Raw genomic sequence first — 22,331 nt, forward strand, 5'->3', positions numbered from 1 at the left:
GTATAAAACATGTATACATGCATGTCATGCAAATAAACACAAGATTATAAGACATAAATCAGTATTTAAGACACATTAGTGAATACGAATAAAAATCTTCGACTCTTATTCTTTGACTCGACTCATATCTAAGTCTAGGGATCTCGATGTGAATAAGACGTAACAATCTCCCACCTCCTCTCCCAATCGGGGTGGCGGTACGTCCTATTCCTAGACTTCGGTCCTATCTGTATCGAATATCTACAATAGGAGTTGATCTTCTCCTACACCCATCGATATCACCTAACATCTAGTACTTGGCAATTCTACCAAGGCTTACCTATCTCATATACATTGCTATAATTCAATAGACAAGGCATAACCGTATCAAATTAAAACAATCTAGTATGTGATTTTGGGAAACTCAAATCGGATCTAATTCGAGTTGTGCAATCCCGAATCAACATTGCTTTATATCTTTCTTGTTGTAGTCTCGGTTTGAACGAGTCGAAGTCTTGAAATCTCGATATCCAATCTGTCAATACTAATCTGAAAAGACATATATACAATGTACCATATCAACCTCTAACTCAAAGGAGTACACATACGGATTAACATTCAATCTCGGTACATTTCGACGGCATAACGGCGTAATCTTGCGATACCGGTAACTCAAATATCATAAGATCAATATCACCAATTCATAACAACAATCATATGCATATCAGCACCTCAAAATTCTGCACAACTCATGCCATATAAGCTGGAAAATGAGAACAATAAGATACAGTATCATTTCTTCAATCCGTTTTCGATTATACGTTTACCGTAAACTCAAGAACACATATTATCAACCAAACTATAATTCCCCCAACATCTGAATTTCAAACCATGCTAGAAAACAATAAAACCTACATCCTTTGACAGCTTATGATGAGAGGAACAAGAATCTACACTCGGATTGAAAATCGTGTGGTCGGATTTTGCACAATCAATGATTTACTATGACATGAAATTTGATGGAATTTCTGAAACTCTCTCGGTCCTTTCTCCTCCAAAATGAAGAAATGAAGTACAACTCATATATATATCTTGCATGGTAAGGGCAAGTGGCTTATTCTTTGTTCAACACGTCTCGCGCATATGCGCGACCATCACCGGCGCATATGCGCGAGACGCTCTGTCTCGGCACTTGACAATTTCAGCTGCTGGCGCATATGCGCGCCCTCTCTCGTCGCATATGTGCCAACTTCTCTGGACAAACACGTTGGCTACTGGACACCTCGCGCATATGGGCGCCTCTTGTCGCGCATAGGCGCGAGACCTTCGTCTCGGCACATCTTGGAACCACACAGCTCGCGCATATGCGCGCCCACCAGCCGTGCATATGCGCGAGACCTTCTGTCCTCGCACATATTCACACCTCAACAATTCCAATCCAATCTCGACGTGCTCTGTCTATAATCATATCAATCAATCAAATACTTATCTCAAATTAACAGGATAAAATCTCGGCCATTACAAAATATTTAATGCATTTGAGTATATAACAATATGTTATTAAAATCTAAAACAAAATAAATATAAATTTATATGTAGTCCATATAAAGAAAATAAAGAATAATTCAATTAGCTTATATGAATAAAAAAAAATTGGAATAGATTTAGCTATAAAAAAAATTTAAAGATCGTTGATAAGAGAAGTTTGGGAAAAAAATTACTAAATTTTACCTGCATATTGATTACTCTTGTATGAATATATAGTTGTTTTTTGGCATGAAAATGCTTAAAGAAATAAAGAGTATTGGGCTTGTGAGATGAGTGAGACGGATCGGATCGATCGATATTTACAATGAAAGTAACATTTTTAACATAAAAACAAATATTATTTTTATGAGTCGGGTCAAGTCGAAGATTAGTCTTATAAAATTAACCAATGAAATTATCAAATAAAACTTTTTTAAATATAAAAATAGGAAAATTTTAATTCCCATTACATTTTAAATAATTTTTCCTTGTAAATAATAATTTTAAATCTTCCCCAAAAATAAAATTATCTCTCCCTTTTTTTTACCTCTACTACCAATAATAATATTAATAATTATAACGAAAAATAAAAAGAATGTTGGCTCAAAAAGAATATCTAACTTCGAATCTCAGCCCTCAACCTGGAACCCTCATCTGATCCGAGCCCTTGTTATAAATTCACCTCTCTTTTCCTCGCTTCTTTCTTCAGCAGTCGGCTGAGTTCAAGCAGCTGACCCCAAACCCTTATTCCCTCAAACTCAGCACTCATCTCTGCAAATTTTTGTCGGAAACAACTATGGATTCAGATCAGGGGAAACTATTTATAGGAGGGATTTCATGGGAAACAGACGAGGAGAAGCTGAAAGAGTACTTTCAAGGATATGGAGAAGTATTGCAGACTGCGGTGATGAGAGACAAGATTTCTGGAAAGCCAAGAGGCTTTGGTTTTGTCGTATTTTCAGATCCACACATTCTCGACAGAGTTCTTCAGGATAGGCATGTTATAGATGGCCGCACGGTAAGAATCGTGTGACTGATGGATATTAAGTTCTTTTTTGTTCATTTGGTTCTCGAAACATCTGAATTTGACATTTGAGTTTTTCTTGGTTTATTGTAGCATCTGGGTTTGTGACAATTTACCTTTTTTTTAAACATCCGTGTTATCTAGTAAGTTCCAAATAGATGCTTAATGTTCAGTGTACGAGTCCATGAGACAAAAAAAAATATCTTCATGATATCTGTCTGTGTGTTTGTGTGTGTATGTATATTTTATGTTTTCCGCATCTCCTTGACTTCATATTAAATTTGTATTGTTAAGATTGTAGCTCTGGAAAGATTCTCTATTTTTTTGAATTGTTTCCTTTTCCTTTGGGTGCTATATTTTTGGGCCATGGAGTTTTAAATGCGTGGAAAGGAAAGGAGAAAGAGAGACAGTATTGCTAGATAGAGGGATTATCTTCTGAAATGTATTCTACTCAGTATAAATTATAATTGATCTGCTATGATGCTTTGAGCTTTCAAATTTCTTGTTCATTGAAAATCTATATGCAAAATAGCTTGTATTGTGGATTACCACGTGTTCTGTGACTGTATACTTAGTTCCTTCGACCAACTCCAGACAGCAGATGTGGTTGAATCATCCCGCCTTTTTATGTGATGGTTTTTTGTTCTGTATAATGATGGGATTTTATCGTTATACATGATAGGTCGAGGCTAAAAGAGCGTTATCACGAGAGGAACAGCAAGTTTCTAAAGTTGGAAACCCTGGTGGCGCGAGAAATTTTGGAGGTGGTGGAAGTACCCGAACAAAAAAGATATTCGTCGGGGGTTTGCCAGCAACTTTGAGTGAGGATGGATTTAGGCAATATTTTGAAACTTATGGTATGATAACTGATGTAGTAATAATGTATGACCAGCAAACAAATCGTCCTCGCGGATTTGGCTTCATTTCATTCGATTCTGAGGAAGCAGTAGATAGGGTTTTACACAAGACATTCCATGACTTAAATGGTAAGCAAGTGGAAGTGAAGCGTGCTCTTCCTAAAGACACTAATGTTGGTGGTGGCGGTCGATCTATGGGTGGTGGAACTGGTGGTAACAGTGGAGGATATCAGGGTTATGGAGCTTCTGGTGGTAATTCAAGCTCTTATGATGGGCGAATGGAATCAAAGTACACGCATTCACAAAATTCTGGTGGTGGTTACCCTTCTTATGGTTCGTCTGGGTATAATGCTCCTGGTTATGGGTATGGTAATGGTATGGGCTATGGCTACGGGAATTATGGTGGTGCCAATACAGGAAGCTATGCAAATCCTAATGCTGGATATGGTGGTGGCCCTCCAAATGCTCCTAGAAGTTCCTGGGGCTCACAAGCTCCAGCTGCATATGGCTATGGAAGCTCTCAGTGGGGTACTCCTGGTGGCGGCGGTGGCCCAGGTAACACCGTACTCCCTACTGGTCAATCTCCAGGTGGCTCTTCTGGATTCGGGAGTCAAGGTTATGGTTACGGTGGGTATGGTGGAAACGATGGAGGTTATGGAAATCAGGCGGCTTATGGAGCTGTTGGTGGGCGATCAGCAACTGGGCAGAATGGTAGCGCTCTTGGAGATCTTCAGCCTGGTTCTAGCAATTACATGGGTGGTGGTTATGGTGATGGAAGTGGTAATTTAGGCTATGCAAATACTGGATGGCGATCTGATCCATCAGCAATGGGATCACATGGTGGCCAAATTGGCTATGGAAGCGGGTATGGTAGTGGTTCAAGTCGACCGGGTCAGCAGCAGTAATTTGTCACTTGGGTCGATCTATTCTTCTTCAAAGGAGCTCTTACAGTTTACAAACTCCCCTCTCTGGCGCCAAAGTAGGTGGCTCTTGCCAGAAGTCACCTATTCTATGGAACTCATTGGATTTCTTAAGTTTGGCTCATCGTGTTTGTTGGTTTTACTATTATACTAGTTTCTAATAAGTCATACTTTTTCGAGAGTAGTCTTCTTGCAATTTTCTTTGCTTTTAAATGTAGTCTTAAGTATGTTTTCTGTAATGTTTGAGATATGCTAGCTTCTATTGAACCTTATTCGAGTGAATTGCGGTGAGCTATTAGTGTTTGACCTGTAACTCTGGTAGAAAGGTTTATGTGCTCTGGAATATTCATGTTTGTGATGGTGGTGATATTTCATTACTAATCTGTTTGTTGAATGTGGCTTTACCAAAAACTGAGTGATGTTTCTTTTATATTAAAATCATTTACACATGTTGATTTGGTGAACCTTTAGTGGCAGGAGTTCGGTTATTTCCTTGATTTCTAATTCTTTCAATAATGGATTTATTGAAGATCTTAGCTCTAGTTCTTGTTCCATAGAGTTGTATTTTTGTTAGAAGTTCAGCATTATGGCATCAGATAAATTAGTTTCGTAACGGATTTCAGTGATAGATAGTAGTAATGGGATGAGTAGCCATAATGGATAGCGGTAATCTACTGGTAGATACATTTTGGCAATGGTATAATCTTCCTCCTGTATTTGGCCTTGTGTTCTACAGGAGTGGAGGTGCTTGCATAAAAAAGTTTGATCAAAATTTCCAAGCAAGCTAAACACAAGCATATTGGATAATCTGTTTAGCATGGAATGAGACTTTAGAGGTGGCTGTGCCTGGGGTGACACGAGAATAAACTTGAGCAGAAGCAGTCCCGCAGCTGTTGAAATGATATCCTTCAATCTTCCTTGGGTTTTTGTGGGAAGAAGATTCACAGCTACAGATTTTGGTATGTTGGTTTTGTAGGGCTTTTAGGCTGGTTTTCATGTTACGATATTGTGGAGAAATTGAGATACGATAGAATTGCTCTCTTCAATTTTCTCATCTAAATTCTAAGCCGACTATTTGGTACTTGTTCAGGAGTGCGGTCTTTGGATTTTCTCTGCTTTCAAGTGTAGTTTTGAATTCGGTTTGCTCATACCTATGTTTACTAGCTTTTCCAGGTCTTTGCTTACTATAATACTTGAGATATTATAGCCTCTATTGGACTTTTCTTGAGTCAATAAATGGGTTGTTGTTAGAGTTTGGCCTGCATTCCCTGTGAGCAGAATTTGTGATATGGAATTTTTTCGTCTATAGTTTTTTATGGTGGTGGCAAATAATAATTCCAAATGAATCACTAGGGCCAAAACTGAACTTTGTGTCTGGGTTGTAGAGTATCATTTTGAATTAATTCTCTTGGCAAACCTTTTACAGTCGGAGTTTGGTTATTCTTATCTTGTTTAAATCTTTCTATTACGGAGGAGTTAAGATCTTAGCTGTAGTTAGTAACCATTTGAGTTGTGTTTCCGTTTGAAGTTCAACATTACAACAATAGTTTGTAGTTCATAGTGTATAGATGGCAAGCAATGGGTAGTGTTAGTGGTTATGGATAGCGGTAATCTGCTGATAGATAAATTTTGCCGTTGACATAATCTTTCCCCCTCTATCTGGCCTTATGTTGTACAGGAGTCAAGATCCTTCCAAAAAAGGTCCGCAAATGGCCACCTGAGACAAACACAAGCGTGTCAAATGGGTGGCTGTGACTGGGTTGAGTTAATGTTGAACCGCAACATGCCCCGAAGCTGTCGAAATGGAATCTCTTTTTTATGTCGATTTTGTAGGCCAGTCGGTCTAGTTTGCATGTTCTGATATTGTGGAGGGCATTGAGAATTGATATTGAAGAGTACTATCTGGACTGATTCTAATTGTTTCTTCTTGATCTATTGACCTTTCTCTATTTTTGGTGGTGGATAATGTTGAAAATACAATAAATATATCGTTTCTTAATATTTACAATATTTATATCATAAAATTGTGTTATTATTTTACGAGATTTTGACAAATTGAATTTTTTGTGTTTAAAGAATTATCGTATGAATTTCATTGTATCTGTTACGTGATTTTGTGACAAAATTCACATTTCAATTTTGATGTTATATACAACATAATCTGCGAATTGAGAAAGAAGGTTCGAGTCTCCTCTCCTTCGGTTCTGCCAAATGTCATAGGACTATTCTGAAATACTCTTATCAACTTATTAAGCTAGCACGTCGTCGTCACATGTTTCACTGACCAAGACGAGTTTACTTTTTAAGTTGTCATTTCTTTTGGAAAAAAAATCCCGTTGAAATTTGTCATTTGTATTTTTCGTTATCGATTATTGAAAATTTAATAGATTATATATTTATTACCGATCATAACATAATCAATACAACTGTATGCAAGTTACCATACTAAAAAAAGGTAGTGTTAGTACGTACGAACCGAATCCTTAATGTTTTCCTCGTAATTTTCGCATCACAAAATGGGCTCAAAACACAATAAAAATGAATGATAACCATCAATCTCTGTCCCCTCTTCCTTCTAACTAGCATTGTCTGCCTCCTCCCATGTTTTCTTTTGCTCCTCTTTTCACAAAATTACGATTTAATAATGTTCACCAGCTTCTGTCTTCCCTCTCTTCCACCAGACATCTAACCATTAGTTATCTTGGAAGTCTCCGCCGATGATCCACCACCATCTCCGTCTCTTCAACACCAATCAGAATACGGCAAACTCCTAAACCTGGCTCTCACTATGGATCTCTCTTCGCCTTTCGGGAAACTCGATGGTCTTGACCGGGACGACTTTCGGGATGCGGCCTACGAGATTTTCTTCACCGCATGCCGGTCGTCTCCGGGGTTTGGTGGGCGGAGCGCAATCACTTATTACAACTCTTCAGAAGGCGGGGATGGAAATGGGTCAGGACCTGGGTCACCGATGAAGCCACCGGGGGTTGGGATGGCAGTGACGAGTCGGCTGAAGAGGGCATTGGGGCTAAGAATGTTGAAGCGAACGCCATCTTCAAGACGTTCGAGCTCATGTGGAGCGAATCCATCATCTCCTAGTGGCGCGGGGTCGAGTCCGAGGATGTCGTTGACCCTACCTGCGTCCCCAATGGCGAGGCTGAGACGGCCAATGACGTCGGCGGAAATTATGAGGCAGCAAATGAGGGTGACGGACAGTGGCGGAGCCAGAAATATGGCTCTACCCGGCCTGGAATTTTAAACTCTAGAATCCTTTAATATTTTAAATTGATCTACCCGGACTAATATCATATTATTCCAAAATTATACAAAATTTACATATATATTTTTTTAAAAAAAAAAATTGGGTCACGGGGCTAAAGCCCGGGTGAAAGAGCATGTAGCTCCGCTCTTGGTGACGGAGCAGAGTGACAATAGACTTCGCAAGACTCTAATGAGAACTCTAGTTGGCCAAGTATGTAATGTTATCATTTTTGTGTCACTATGAATATTGCATGCATGGTTTACGAGAAATGATTGAATTTATTTTTAAGATGATAAAATTTTATTAAAAAGTTCTCTATCTATATTCCTTGTCGGTTAACATTTACATAACATATATTGACACAAATAAATAACCACAACTAATTTAGTTTGATAAATTAAACTTCCATCGTTCACATACACGAATTTTCTTTCTTATTAATTGGTGTTATTTTTGTGGATGCTTGTACTCAATACGTAAAACTATATTTGCTGTTCATTATGTATCATGACTAGATTATGGGAAGTGGAAAATGCATTTACTAGAATAAAGCCTAGCCTCTTAAAATATTGTTAACAATTGTTGTTTGATTAGACGGGCAGGCGAGCAGAGACCATCATTCTTCCTCTGGAATTGCTCCGTCATCTGAAACCATCTGAATTCAACGATGCTCACGAGTACCATATCTGGCAAAAACGTCAACTAAAAATACTCGAAGCAGGACTACTCCTCCACCCTTCCATCCCACTAGAAAAATCAGACACAGTTGCATCTAAATTTCGAGATATCATCAATTCTTGTGAAACAAAGGCAGTAGACACAGGCAAGAATTCGGTGGCGATGAAAACACTCTGCAACTGTATCGTTTCCTTGGCATGGAGAAGCCCCAACAGTGGAAGCACTGACGTGTGCCATTGGGCTGATGGATACCCCCTCAACATCCAAATCTACACAACCCTTCTCTGCTCGGTTTTTGATATGAAGGATGAAACACTAGTCGTTGATGAAGTTGATGAACTGCTAGAGCTTATGAAGAAAACGTGGTCGACTTTGGGGATTAACCGGTCCATACATAATCTATGTTTCACTTGGGTGCTTTTTGAGCAGTATGTCCTAACAGGGCATGTGGAGACGGATCTTCTAGGGGCATCTCATGCTATGTTGACTGAAGTAGCAGCCGATGCTAAGAAGGTCGACAGAGAGGCGATTTACATCAAGATGCTGTCAAATGTTTTGACCGCAATGAAGAAGTGGTCTGAAAAAAGGTTGTTGGATTATCATGAAAGCTTTGATAGGGGAACAGTTGGAATAATGGAAAGTATTCTTCCTCTGGTTTTCTCCGCTACAAAGATACTCGAAGAGGATGTTCCTTGCTACGTTTCAGTTAATCAAGAAAAGGGAGAGACGGGGGATGAAGCCATGGGGAATAGGGTCGACTATTATATTCGAGCATCACTGAGAAACACATTTGCCAAGGTATGTACATCTACATCTACTTCTACACTAAGAAATGTTGTCATTTTCTTGGTGTTTCTAACTTTTATATCGATAGAAGCTCGTGGATAAAAATGGAAACAGGACATCCCTTGAAGGATAAGAAGTGAGTGAAATGCTAATCAAATTGGCTAGAGAAACTGAAGAATTGGCTTCGAAGGAGAAGGATATATTCAGTCGAGTTCTTAAGAAATGGCACCCGATTTCCGCTGGGGTTGCAGCTGTTACACTGCACACTTGCTACGGGACATTACTAAAGCAGTACTTAACGGGCACGTCTATGCTCAAGAATGAAACAGTCTTGGCGTTGAAAAGGGCTGGGAAATTGGAGAAACTTTTAGTACAGATGGTAGTTGAGGACTCTGCTGAATGTGAAGATGGGAGGCAAGGCAATTGTGAGAGAAATGGTTCCTTACGAAGTTGATTCAATCATAGTTAAACTTATGAAACAGTGGATTCAAGAAAAGTTGAAGCAGGGGCAGGAGATTTACCAAAGAGCAAAAGAAACAGAAGTAAATACATGCGGAATCGAAATGTCACATTTTAAGATAGAACTCAGAATTGACACATTAAGTTTTAAATTTTTTCATAATTTTGCAGACATGGAATCCGAAGTCCAAAACTGAGCCATACGCTCATTCTGCTGAAGAACTAGTCAGATTTTCCAAGGAAGCTGTGAAGAATTTCTTCGAAATTCCTATAAACATATCAGAGAACCTTGTTTATGATCTTACTGAAGGTTTAGAGCATGTCTTTCGAGATTACATAACGTTCATTGCATCATGTGGTAAGAATTGCTAATTTATCACCATTCTAAGCAGAAACTAAGTAACTGCATTTTAGTTTAAACAATTAGTCTTCTATAAATCCTAAGCACACATTTTTTCTCACTTATAGGATCAAAACAGAGTTATATCCCCACACTTCCTCCACTAGCAAGATGTAGCTTGGATTCAAAGTTCCGAAAACTCTGGAAAAGAGCAGCATGCAGTGTAGGAATTGAAGATCCAAACAATGATTTGTGCAATGAAGGAAACAATTCCCGTCCATCGACAAGTCGTGGAACACAACGCCTATACATCCGTCTCAACACCTTACATTACCTTCAGTCACAACTTCATCCCCTTGACAAATCATTAACTCTGTCGCCAAAGGTAACTCCATCACCAAAATCCCGGTTTGGCGACAGAAGGCAACTCAACAGTTCATATTTTGAACATAGCCGATCAGCAATACAAGTTGCTTTTCAGCATGTGGCAGAAGTAGCAGCCTATCGTCTAATATTTTTGGATTCAAACTCGGTTTTATACGGAAGCCTATATGTTGGTGACGTAATAAATTCACGAATCAGGCCAGCATTAAGAATATTAAAGCAGAATCTTACTCTTCTGTGTGCAATAGTGACTGATCGTGCTCAACCACTAGCTCTAAAAGAAGCAATGAAGGCTTCTTTTGAGGCATACCTAATGGTTTTGCTAGCTGGTGGCAGCTCCCGAACCTTCTCTAGGTTTGATCACCCAATGATTGAGGAAGACTTCGATAACTTGAAATGAGTATTTTGTACATGCGGAGAAGGTTTGATAGTTGAGGATATGGTTGAAAAGGAAGCAGAGACGGTTGGAGGGGTGGTGGTATTGATGGGGCAGTCGACCGAGCAATTAATCGAAGATTTCAGTATCGTGGCATGTGAAGCTAGTGGGATAGGAGTGGTGGGTACCGGGCAGAAACTTCCAATGCCACCTACAACTGGTAAGTGGAATCGGTTAGATCCAAATACCATATTGAGGGTAATTTGTCACAGGAATGATCAAGCAGCCAACCATTTCCTGAAGAGGACATTCCAACTAGCAAAGAGAAGGGACTCGGGATAATTAAGAACACTGTATACTTCAAAAAACTTAAAACAATATGAACCAAGAGATTTCTTAACTTATGTATGAAATTTTCTTTTTAACAAAGTTCCAATTGGATTTTTAGCGGTATTAGTTAAACAACAATCTAGGACAGGAGAGCACACTTCTAAATTTTGTCTTCGTTTTTCTTAGACCTGAGCAATATTCGATATGTAGTAAACATTGGGGGAAAATCAGGAGTTGCTTAAAAGATTTTTCTTGTACTACTTTGGATGTGAACTAATTGATGATAATTTATCGGATAATATTACCAGTACTTCTAGGCATACACATCACATCATTATGACATTTGTACCAATATGTTGTTGCAAAACTGTGCAGAATAATGATCTGTATGATTTCTGCAAAACAAATAACCAAGAAACGTGAAATACCGAATATTTAGGCTGCCGTTGGAGCCAAGCTGGTGAATTATTTCATAAATCATTGATCATGTGGCGAAATCGACGACCCCTCCTAAACCTTACTCTGAAACCATATTAGTTGAGTACTTTTCTTTCAAAAACTTCAAAGTTCTAGATCCCAAATTATTTGTCACCAGTTGTGTCTTACCAAATATGTGCCTGTGTGCATATTACTNAAAAAAAAAAAAAAAAAAAAAAAAAAAAAAAAAAAAAAAAGTAAAGGCAATGACATGGAAATCCCTTAAAGTCAGTTTCTTAATTGTTATGAAACCATATGAAATATGTATATCCAAAAAGAAATGTTGAAGAATAATTCAACTTAGAAGAATATTTCAATCAAATCATCCTCCCACAAAGTAAAACTTCTCAGACTATGATTATTTCATTATCAGACCTCTGCTAGATTAATGAATGCTCGTCGTGTGTATGAGAGTTCTCAGGCATCTATGTTAACTCCTAGCAGCAAAAGACCTCGTTTTTTCTTGATTTCAGAAACATGTGGTCATCTTTATTGAACCAAGGCCATGCGACCTGCTGGTTGATGAAGCAAAATCTAGAACAATATTACCGGTCAAGTTGAAGAAATTCAGGCTGAGTTAAACGAAGCAATGCTTCTTAAAAAATGCAGATTCGATACAAGATGAGGATGAGATGGCCAAGAATTGGGTATCAGAAATAGGTGATGCGGCATTACATGTGGAAGATGTTCTAGAAACATTTGCCACTGAAGTTTCACTAAAAAGGTACAAGTGTACGGTGTCATCAAAATATACGCTGGGGTTGTCATCAAAATATACGCTGGGGTACTGAAGGAAGGCATTCCCTACACAATGTAGGGTCAGATTGAGCTGATTAAGAAGTTTGCAAGCATACGGCATAAAACCCACAAACCAAAATAACATATCAGGGCTCTCAACTGCTAACTCGATCATTATCTCATCTCGTGGAGGAAGATTTTGTTGGTTCGCAACAAGATGTGGAACTCCTAGTAACACGGTTGATGAATGGAGATGATGGCAAATGCCATCGAGTTATTACCAATCAGAGGGTGGAAGAAGGATCTATATGTAGTCTTCTTCATTTAAAGATTTAAAGCTGCCAGAACTTGGATATGATTCCTAATAGATTGAAATTTGTGACAAACATTGAAAATTTAGAGACTTCAGACATGCCTGAATCCTTTCCAGACAAGCATCAATCAGACGATGGAGAACCAGGAGTCGATTTTTCCAAAATCAGCCATATTTCTTCAATCATACTTTTTTATCATATAAAAGAAAACTTCACAAAGAGATGGCAATTAGGAATGAGTTTCTCACAAAGCAGTAGCCCAAGGCACGTTCCTTGCCTCTTCTTTCCAGTTCACGTGGTTTCTAGATAACAATATTACAAAGCCCTATTGACCGAGTGGCTAAGTTCAACTTTAAGGAGAGGTCATCAAATATTTTCCTTCGTGAATTTTATATTTGAACTCCAAGTCTTGTTGGAGCTATTTTAAAGTAATATTATTAAAATGCAAATTACATATGTTTTCTTACACATCTTCTAAGGAATCTTAAACACAACTATGATGAGATTTCCACTAAATTGATACTAACCTCAACTGCAATTTCAATACCAGTACGGAGAATTTTTTAGATTAACCAGATTAGAAATCATGCAAACTTTTGAGATAACTCAAATAACTTAGATTTAGTTACCAGATTATTATGTAAATTTTGCAAGAACTCCCTGTGAGATCTTTACATCAAAATGTAAAATGGCTACAAGATCTGACTTACCATCACCTGAGTATAATTTATAATCAGGTATTGTTTAATTAATCTCAACAGCAATACACACATACAAGGGATAAGGGACAACTAAGTTTACCCTTTCTTAGATTCATGATCTTGATTTTCTATCTTTCTTATTCTCGATACCATATGCTCAGTAAGCTGCACAAGAAGAAAATAAATTTAATAAAATTTTATAGCAATTAATTGTAAAGTCCAGAAACAATTGAAAATTTAATTTAACAAAGAAAGTAATTCAGCCACGTCACATGCTCAGTGTGAGGCAAATATTTCCCGTCAAATGTCACGACAACACGATCCTTCCCAAATTTTATAGCAATTAATTGTAAAGTCCAGAAACAATTGAAAATTTAATTTAACAAAGAAAGTAATTCAGCCACGTCACATGCTCAGTGTGAGGCAAATATTTCCCGTCAAATGTCACGACAACACGATCCTTCCCAAATTTTATAGCAATTAATTGTAAAGTCCAGAAACAATTGAAAATTTAATTTAACAAAGAAAGTAATTCAGCCACGTCACATGCTCAGTGTGAGGCAAATATTTCCCGTCAAATGTCACGACAACACGATCCTTCCCATCCACACCTTTGATTTTGTCGACTGAACAGAAGAAATCAATTGCCGACATGCTGCTTGTTAAGTTCCCCGATCCACGAAAAGATTTTTACCCAAGAAAAAGGAAAAGAAAAGGTAAGGTAAATCATATTGATTAAATATTGTAATTTAAAGCTCAAATTCATCTTTTTATTTAGGACATCACCACTGTTGTACATTATAAAAGTAAATAATACCACCCACAGAAGTTTTGGTAAGTTTTGGTAATTTAAGACAGAATGATTGAGTAAAAGCATGATCATAAAAGAAGTTTAGTCACTGACGGAAAATAAGAGGCACTACACCGTCAGAAACTAAAACTCAGCAGCGACTATTTAGCATCAACACTAGAGTTGTCATTACTAATTACAGCAATTATGCAATTTTTGGGAACAAGATAAAGATCATAATATTCAATTTATTGAGAATTCTAAGTGCACATCTTCTTTGGTGGGAACTATGTTATAATTATAGTAGACCAGGAAGAAAGAGTGATTGTCCTGCTTAGTGATAAGGTGATAATTTGTGCAGGATTGGGAATATATTAGGGATCATAACAAACAAGAGAATTTTCCAAATATCCAATTTTATCAGAAACTCAAAGATACACAAAACTCACTGGTGAAAGGTCGAAGTTTAAAAATAATTTCAGGGAAGCTCGAAAAGGACATAAGAGACAAAGTCTATCTACAATGGCATATATAAGCAACATGGAAATGTAATTATGTAATTGTAATTTGTATGCCACTATGTAATTGTAATTTGTATGCCATATTCAAGTTACAATTCATTCAAGACACTATCAAGCATAAATAAATATAAAGCAGTCGCCAGGTTCTCTAACAACAAACTAAAATTCTCCAAGATTGAATCTTCACTTCAGAAAATAAGGAATAACTACTTACATGCCATCACCAAATTCCTCACTTATTATCTCCTTAATGCTCTCCCCAAAATGCATAACAGCTTCGTTTAACCTGTAAACAGGAAAACAAGTACTTTAGAGATCTTACAGAGATATCGACAGGCAGCACAACTTAGAAGGTCAGCCAAATACATGCATTCAAATGACATTTTAATTGGTCCAAATATTAGGTTTAAGCTTAGTCATCCCAAGATTTATGTACTAAGTAAATGTCTCTAGATTGTGCTTGGATTGATGGATTTGATAATATGGATTTCAAACCAATCGATCAAATTTTGTGACTTGTTTGGATGAGCAAAATTCAAGTTAATCAAATTCAACCCATGTCAAATTATGTGATATCAATAATTATGGTGGATTTCAAATAAAACCAAGATGGACGTAATTTGAAATCCATACCTAATTCAAATCTCTCCTTTCAAATCAAATCAATCAATCCAAGCACAACTAAGAGAACAGAAAATACCAAAAGCTGTGGGGACTGGGGAAATGGAAATATCAGCATATATACTTTGCCATTCAAGTGAAATCCCCTTATCTCTGACTTTAATTTCTTTTTGTGTTATTCTCTCTTTGTACAGAGCGATATAATTTTGCAACAATGATCAAGGGATAAGAATCAGAAGCCAATTAGCTGCTTCAAAGTAAGTAGTTTTGAAATGTAAAGCCTCACAGAAACAGAGTATGGTTGAAAAGTTCGAAGCTTTGCAGTTGGATTCATGTCTTTCGGCATCAAATACTTATCTTCAATAAGAGAAAATCTTGCCGTCCAAATTACATAAACTACAACATCTGTAAACACACACACACACACACACACAAGGCTAAAGCCAATACAAAACATACAGATTAAATCAACCTAAATTTTGTTTAAATAAGTTGATTTACATCGCTTCACACACTAAATTGAATGACGATTCTTTCAATAGGGAAAAAAAATCGTCTTTAATAATAATAATAAATAAATAAAAACAAGTCTCTCAAACTCAAACCCGAAGGCTATGCCAGCAAATCTAACCCCGACACTTAGCAACGTTCAACTGATTTTTTTTCTTTCATTGGATGGGTGCAAATACTTATAACACAAAATATAAACTAAAAGCATAGAAAGTAAAAGATTTCCAGAAAATAATTTCAACAAATGAGAAAATTTCAAGAACATAGTACAAGCCAAAAGCAACCGAATTACCTATAAATAGTGGGTACTTGAATTAATCTTGGATCATATAATCGGAGGGGAGTTTGCATCATCTCATGAAGGTGATTCTCAGATAGGTCGGGTAGGGCAGCCCGGAGTAAAGGCGCGGTGTCCAGCTTCAGTTGGGCTTGGCGCCGCAGGAGCTGAGCCACGTAGACGTTAGTCAGGCCAGTCTCCTCGGCTATTTGCCCGTAAGTCTTGCCCGAGTTCCTCTTCACCGCTTGGAGTGCCGCCACCATGCTGACTTGGGTTTCCATAGAGTTGTGTCAACACAAATGTTGAGGTGTGATGATTATTCGATTTCTTTATTTCGAAAAAATTAAGTACGTTCATTAAATGTCCTACATTATTATTATTATTTTTTTATTTTTAATAATTAAAAACAAATTGTTAATATATATGATTTCGTCGATTTTTGAAGTGATTGAGATTTTCTATAATCTTGAAAATCTATATTTCACTTTATTAGTTAGAAGTTAAATGTCTGTTGAATCATGTTGATTTGAGTTTGAATTGGTGATGAGTATCTCACGGAACTATTTAAATTTCAGTTATATGGCTCTATATATGTTTGAGTAATTACATATTTTAATAATGACTTTGCAATAGTTTGTAAATTATCTTTGGCAATTATAATAAATTAAGTACTTAAAATCTAGTTTGTTGAGCTCAAATTTTATTGTAACCTGCAAGAATTTTGCTGGAGATCATGTGTGTGCTTAAACTACATACACTAAAACTTCAATAATTTCATTTATATGGATATTTGCAAATGCTTAAAAAAGTAATTACAGACCTTTTTTTTTTTTTTTTTTACAAATTTTGTCATGATTTTTTAAAGCATTTGTGAACCACTACCTATATTATGTTTAGAATCGATAGATACAAGTTCAAATTAATCTTTGATAAATAAGAATAAAACATAAACACATGCTAGTATTATTAAGATGATACACATCGAATCATCGAACAAAACAACTGAAAGAAGACGGATAAATATAGGATTAACATATTAATATCGATAAGGTATATGTGTCCATGCATGCATGCATGCATATTGTCCTATTGAGGATCAATGATGCCCAACTACACCACCACCTCCGCCGACGCCACCACCAAACCCTCCGCCCACTCCCAAACCTTTCCCAAACCCACCGCCAAACTCTCCACCCTTCCCAAACCCACCGCCAACTGCGCCACCTTTGCCGAAACCTCCGCCGATGACACCTCCTTTCCCAATACCTCCTCCAACACCCTTACCAAATCCTTTCCCAAAACCTCCACCAACGCCTCCTTTCCAAATACCTCCATCAACGCCGCCCTTACCAAATCCTCCGCCAACTACGCCGGCGCTTTTATGAATGCCACCGCCGAATCCAACACCCTTGCCTTGTCCTCCGCCTTTACCCCATACATTACCCAAACCTCCACCTGCTCCGCCACCAAGGCCTGCACCAGCCCCACCGCCACCGAACCCGACACCCTTTCCAACTCCGCCACCCAACCCACCGCCCTTCCCCACCCAACCACCAAATCCAACACCCTTTCCGATCAGAAACTTCTCATCGTCATTTGCAATATCTCTAGCTACCACCAAAGTCGCCACAAGAACAGGAAAACAAAGCATATATAAAAAACCACGCACCATTTCCAAGAACAATATAAACCGATACAAAATGTTTGGATCGATATGTTTTCTGAATGAAGAAACCCATGAATTAGGGACGGTTTATAAGCAGAATTCGCATTAAATGAACTCAGCAATCAACCGTCTTCCAACTTTGACAACAGAACGTGATCGCTTGACGAATAACCACCCTCTTTAATGGCTGCCGATATAGTAGAGGAGACTCCCCACCATTAAGCTTCCATCATTATACTATGTGGTTAGGGACATTAAATCTTGCATAATCTGATTTTAAATGAAAACGTCTAATGTGTTGGTCCTACTTACGGTAATTCGAGATAATAAAACCCGAAAATAAAGAATAAACTGGACACCGAGATTTACGTGGAAAACCCCTAAAAATTATTAAGGTAAAACTACGGGCAAGATGAAAAGAATTTCCACTATAATATTTTGTGGTGTACAACTCACTCACTGTGTTTCTAAAGAGAACACACACTCTCTTAATACAGGAGATCAAACACCTCACAAATATTATAGAATATTATAAGATGAGAGAAAACTCGAAAAAGAGATGATTTCAGAATGAAGAAGTGGAGCTCTATTTATAGAACTTCTGTCAGTGTGAAAATGCGTTCCGTCTGAACGGATCCTACCACGTATAAAACGCGTTCCTTTCTATCTGAGTCAAAAGTGCCAACCTTTATTGACTCGTCCATTTAATGCTCATATTGCCGACATAATGATGCATCAGATTAATTATATTTTTATTGTAGAAAACAGTTTATTAAGCTTTCGTTTTTATTACCATGAAATAAAAATCAGCTAGATATCACAGAACCGTATTTTAAAGCAATACGATAAAATCAAGATTTGATATGTTTTAATAAGAAAGCAACAATTACCGATCAAGTATCTAAATTTGGGAAAATTACCTTTTTAGTTATTTTTCATTTTTGGTAATTATATCGATAAAATTTTGGTTACTGACATGACATCAGACACATCAACAATATTAATTGCCTCTGCAACATATCCCAGTAAGTAACAGGTTATCATTTTTTGGTGTCGCATCAACAGTACGATGAAGAGAGATTAAAATCGAAAAAATTGAAAATTAGTGGATTAAGACTGTAAATTGATCGACAACATGAATATAATTTCTCTATTTAAATATAAGGTTCACTCTCATAAAATAAATTGGAATATATAATCTTTTCAGCTAAATTATTGAGCGGATTAATTAATTATATGGATGTATGGTGCACATATGGCTATCACATTTAGAGAAGCCTATCTGTTTTCCAATAACTTCCTATTAATTGCGATTTGGTTTGGGCATTGAAAAAGCACACGGGGTCATCTTATACAAATCAATATATAAAGCACAAAAAACCTTGTAAAAGATTTTGTTTATAAATATAAAATCATTTATGTTTGGTCCGAATCAAGAAATTTACAACTTGCTTAGTAACACTATCTAGTATCTACCTCCTCATTATATACGTATCTTTTCTTTTTTTCATTTATATATCTCAAACATATAATTCAATTTCTAAATTTAATTATATTTTTCCTTGGTTTTAAACTACTAATTTGTTTATTTAATTACTAAAACATTCATTAAATAAAGAGTAAAATAGAGAATTTATTCGTAAAAGTTATTTTTCCAATAATTTTCTTAATTTGTTTGGAAACACACACAAACCTAAATATATGGAATGGATATCCTTATTAACTAAGTTTTGAAAAATGAATAACCATTTTTGTAATGAATTAAATATGAATTAAATAAGAAGTTTGTATGAAAATTTATTTTTCTAGTGATTTTCTTAATCTGTATTATAAAACAAACAAATCTATATATTTCAGCCATGAAATATATATTACCCTTTTTAATTTATAGTTTATTCGTGTGGACTCAAGATGAAGCATTGTAGTTCTAAATTAAAACCGAAATGATCATCTCCGAAAAATGGAATTTTGGAATTGAGGATTTACATTTGAATTTGGCTCAGATTTAAAAGAGAAGAAACCGAAACTATGAATTTATTTTTAGTTGACAAAAACTTGTGTGAGACGGTCTCACGGGTCGTATTTTTGAGACGGATCTCTTATTTGGGTCATCCATGAAAAAGTATTACTTTTTATGCTAAGAGTATTACTTTTTGTTGTGAATATGGGTAGGGTTGACCCGTCTCACAGATTAAAATCCGTGAGACAGTCTCACATGAGACCCACTCTTTTTAGTTTTATGATTTTAGATATATAAGAGGTATAAACGAAATGAGTCAAACTTGAAAATATCCAATATATTCAATGCGGGTTTATCAAAACATGTTATCCATCTCGGACCCATTTTCATACCAGTTGATCAGGTTTAGACCTTCGTCGCAACCCATTTGACCGGGTTTAATTAGACCGGTCCCGAATGTTCCGGATTTATACGGGTCCGAGTTTAAACCCGTCATCCCTAAATTTGGAGTTTGAAAATTGCAAGTACCTAATTAAACATAAATTTATATATTAATTAATTGAATTAAATGGGTTATTTTGTATTTGCACAAGAGAATTCAAAAGCTTGTAATGCCAAAGGGCTGGACATTTAGTCAAATTAAAGTTTCAGCTCAACCAACTTCAACTTTTACTCAAAAAAGAAAAGGAAGAAAAAATTGGTTATGTGGGTACATGTTCTTGATTGTATTATTTGCAGGGTAGATGTCAATAACCATCATGTCTCAATTTTTAATTTAAGGTCAAATACGAACCCCGAATATTTAGATCAACGAAGATCGTTGATTTACATTATAGAATCTTGATAAATTAACATAAATTTAGACTCCAACTACCAAATTTGACTCATACTAAGTTACAGACATAGTGTTATTCTCTGTCCGAATCCAAAACAAACACCTTATATAAATAAAATACATCGAGAAGATCAAACTCTTGCAATATACCATAGACCAAACCACCACCAACTTTGTCTCGATCTTTTTTGTTCAATGCATCGGAAGCCGATCTGGTTATTTATTTTTACCAGTCTGTGTTAGGCCCAATATTCTCGTTTCACGGGATGAAGCCCACTTCATATTTTTATATGTTTTATTTATTATTAGTTTTTTAATAGGAAATGTTAAGTTTCGTGTTATCATGCTTTAGTGTCAACGTCATAAAAAGATGAAAAGAAAAGAATAAGAGTTCGTGCGCAATCCGTGCACGCAAAATATTTTTAATTATTAAAGTGATTTTTTTTTTAATAAAGTAAGTTGTAAAATATTAAAGGCAATTAAATAGAAATAAAAATTGTGGAAATTACAATGTAGTCTACTATAAATGTTTTCATTTTTTTTAATTTTCAGGGTTTGTTTCGGAAGCTCACTTAAATATAATAACCTTGATCAAAAATTTAGTAAATCCAATCTCATTACAATTCAAATTGTTTCCGCGGGTTTTATTATTATTATTATTATTCTCCAAACAGTTCATTTTTTATTTATATTTTTTAAAAAAAGAAGAAGATATTTTTATTGTAAAATTTTTAATCGACTCCATATAATATAAATTTAATGGCATGGTAAATGATAGACATAGATGCGGGAAATTATAAAGTTGATTAATAAAAGCAAATTCAAGTTTCTCATCATCAATCAAATAATAATTAAATTTATATATTTAAAAGCTGAAATGACAAAAACTAGAAATTATAAATAAAATATTTAAATGATATGTTGTGTTCTATAATAAAAATAATAATGTTCGGTTTCAATTGTGTGGATTTTTATTCAAAATGGAAATTCCAAATTACAATTTTATTTTATAAAATAAAATACATGCGATGGCGCTTGAGTAATTTTATTTGAAACTCAGGGCAAAACTGAAATATCTGTTGCAATATAAAACGCAATTTGACGCTGCGGCGCACACACCGCGCACGCCCTTCCCTTCCTCTTTAATACCAGTCGCCACCCCTCAATCCGCCGTACCTCACCGACCGACTATTTTCAGTTCGCTATTGTCTGAATCTGAACTGTTCCCCTTGATTGTGAAACTCACCTTTCCGATATATTTTTTGGGTGATTTTTACCCATCTATGCATTTTTTCGTTGGCGTTATCGCGAACCGACTTTTTTGCCCTCTCAGGATCTCGCCGACGTGGAACTCTTATCTTCTTTTTTTGTTGAATATAAGAACGGACGGTCAAGATGAGCTCGCACGCGCGAGGGATACTGACGCCTGGCGCGTCCCGAAAGCGGAAGGAGAGGGAACTATCTGAGTCACAGAAACCGTTAGTCAGACAAACGGCCGTTAGTGGGTCAACTACTGCGACGACGCCGTCTAGGGCAGCCGCGCCGCTTTCCTGTAACCGGCTTCTAGCCGGCTTCTTGGCTTACGAATTTTTAAGCAAGGGAACGGTGTTGGGACAGAAGTTCGATCCGGCTCGATTGGAGGCTATGCCAGTCGACGCAAACAATAAGAAAGTGGAGAGCCGCAGCAAGCCTAGTGGGAAATTGGAGCCGACTACCTACGCAGAGGTGGCGAACCTGTTGAAGAGCGATGGAGCCCACCTTCCGGGTGTGGTGAACCCCACACAGTTAGCACGTTGGATTCAGATGTAGCATTTTTGTATTGACTAGACGAAATGCGATTGGCTAGGACGAGATATTACTCTTTTTTCATTTTTATAATATAAATTATTTGAATCTTAGGGCTCAATTATTTTTCAATAATTCATCACAGAAAACTGCAAATATATTTTTATTTAAGTTTGAGTTGGGGAAGTGAAGATATATTGATCAGGTTGCTTTC

At 36.6% G+C, this 22,331-nt stretch overlaps 4 protein-coding genes and 1 pseudogene across 6 annotated transcripts; 3 read left to right on the forward strand and 2 right to left on the reverse strand.

Moving 5' to 3' along the window:
- The first annotated feature begins 2,197 nt into the window (after nucleotides 1–2,197).
- On the forward strand, nucleotides 2,198–6,277 carry LOC140978525 (heterogeneous nuclear ribonucleoprotein 1-like). Of its 3 annotated transcripts, XR_012175573.1 has the most exons (4): nucleotides 2,198–2,524; nucleotides 3,213–4,366; nucleotides 5,044–5,266; nucleotides 5,986–6,269. XR_012175573.1 is itself a non-coding variant. In XM_073443661.1 (2 exons), exons 1-2 carry the CDS (start codon nucleotides 2,303–2,305, stop codon nucleotides 4,290–4,292), a joined length of 1,302 nt encoding a protein of 433 aa, XP_073299762.1. In that variant the 5' UTR covers nucleotides 2,199–2,302; the 3' UTR covers nucleotides 4,293–4,701. The 3 variants fall into 3 exon arrangements, 1 of the variants encoding a protein (XP_073299762.1); XR_012175572.1 differs by having other exon boundaries at nucleotides 5,044–6,277; XM_073443661.1 differs by lacking the exons at nucleotides 5,044–5,266; nucleotides 5,986–6,269 and having other exon boundaries at nucleotides 2,199–2,524; nucleotides 3,213–4,701.
- Nucleotides 6,278–6,832: 555 nt separating this feature from the next.
- LOC140978527 (protein unc-13 homolog) lies at nucleotides 6,833–10,997 on the forward strand (annotated as a pseudogene).
- Nucleotides 10,998–13,053: 2,056 nt separating this feature from the next.
- Nucleotides 13,054–16,205, reverse strand: LOC140978528 (cyanate hydratase-like). The gene is made up of 5 exons (XM_073443663.1): nucleotides 15,887–16,205; nucleotides 14,678–14,749; nucleotides 13,699–13,807; nucleotides 13,253–13,317; nucleotides 13,054–13,167 (listed from the first exon to the last, which is right to left on the reverse strand). Exons 1-5 carry the CDS (start codon nucleotides 16,150–16,152, stop codon nucleotides 13,164–13,166), a joined length of 516 nt encoding a protein of 171 aa, XP_073299764.1. The 5' UTR covers nucleotides 16,153–16,205; the 3' UTR covers nucleotides 13,054–13,163.
- Nucleotides 16,206–16,635: 430 nt separating this feature from the next.
- On the reverse strand, nucleotides 16,636–17,618 carry LOC140979239 (uncharacterized). Its single transcript, XM_073444570.1, has 2 exons — nucleotides 16,782–17,618; nucleotides 16,636–16,670 (listed from the first exon to the last, which is right to left on the reverse strand). Exon 1 carries the CDS (start codon nucleotides 17,541–17,543, stop codon nucleotides 16,968–16,970), a length of 576 nt encoding a protein of 191 aa, XP_073300671.1. The 5' UTR covers nucleotides 17,544–17,618; the 3' UTR covers nucleotides 16,636–16,670; nucleotides 16,782–16,967.
- A 3,800-nt stretch (nucleotides 17,619–21,418) lies between these two features.
- On the forward strand, nucleotides 21,419–22,238 carry LOC140979642 (uncharacterized). The gene has a single exon (XM_073445137.1). The coding sequence runs from the start codon at nucleotides 21,728–21,730 to the stop codon at nucleotides 22,139–22,141; it is 414 nt and encodes a 137-aa protein (XP_073301238.1). The 5' UTR covers nucleotides 21,419–21,727; the 3' UTR covers nucleotides 22,142–22,238.
- Nucleotides 22,239–22,331: the final 93 nt, after the last annotated feature.

The sequence above is a fragment of the Primulina huaijiensis genome, chromosome 6 (genome assembly GCF_012295235.1).
Source record: "Primulina huaijiensis isolate GDHJ02 chromosome 6, ASM1229523v2, whole genome shotgun sequence".
In the NCBI taxonomy this organism is placed as follows: domain Eukaryota; kingdom Viridiplantae; phylum Streptophyta; class Magnoliopsida; order Lamiales; family Gesneriaceae; genus Primulina; species Primulina huaijiensis.

What these genes read in the sequence shown, in the direction of transcription:
- LOC140979239 (XM_073444570.1), bottom strand. Translation starts at nt 17,543, where the DNA reads ATGGTGCGTGGTTTTTTATATATGCTTTGTTTTCCTGTTCTTGTGGCG.
- LOC140978525 (XM_073443661.1), top strand. Translation starts at nt 2,303, where the DNA reads ATGGATTCAGATCAGGGGAAACTATTTATAGGAGGGATTTCATGGGAA. An exon ending in ATGTTATAGATGGCCGCACG is followed by an intron (nt 2,525 to 3,212) that starts GTAAGAATCGTG and finishes TATACATGATAG; the next exon opens with GTCGAGGCTAAAAGAGCGTT.
- LOC140979642 (XM_073445137.1), top strand. Translation starts at nt 21,728, where the DNA reads ATGAGCTCGCACGCGCGAGGGATACTGACGCCTGGCGCGTCCCGAAAG.
- LOC140978528 (XM_073443663.1), bottom strand. Translation starts at nt 16,152, where the DNA reads ATGGAAACCCAAGTCAGCATGGTGGCGGCACTCCAAGCGGTGAAGAGG. An exon ending in CAAGTACCCACTATTTATAG is followed by an intron (nt 14,750 to 15,886) that starts GTAATTCGGTTG and finishes TCCTGTTTACAG; the next exon opens with GTTAAACGAAGCTGTTATGC. An exon ending in ATTTGCCTCACACTGAGCAT is followed by an intron (nt 13,318 to 13,698) that starts GTGACGTGGCTG and finishes CTTCTTGTGCAG; the next exon opens with CTTACTGAGCATATGGTATC.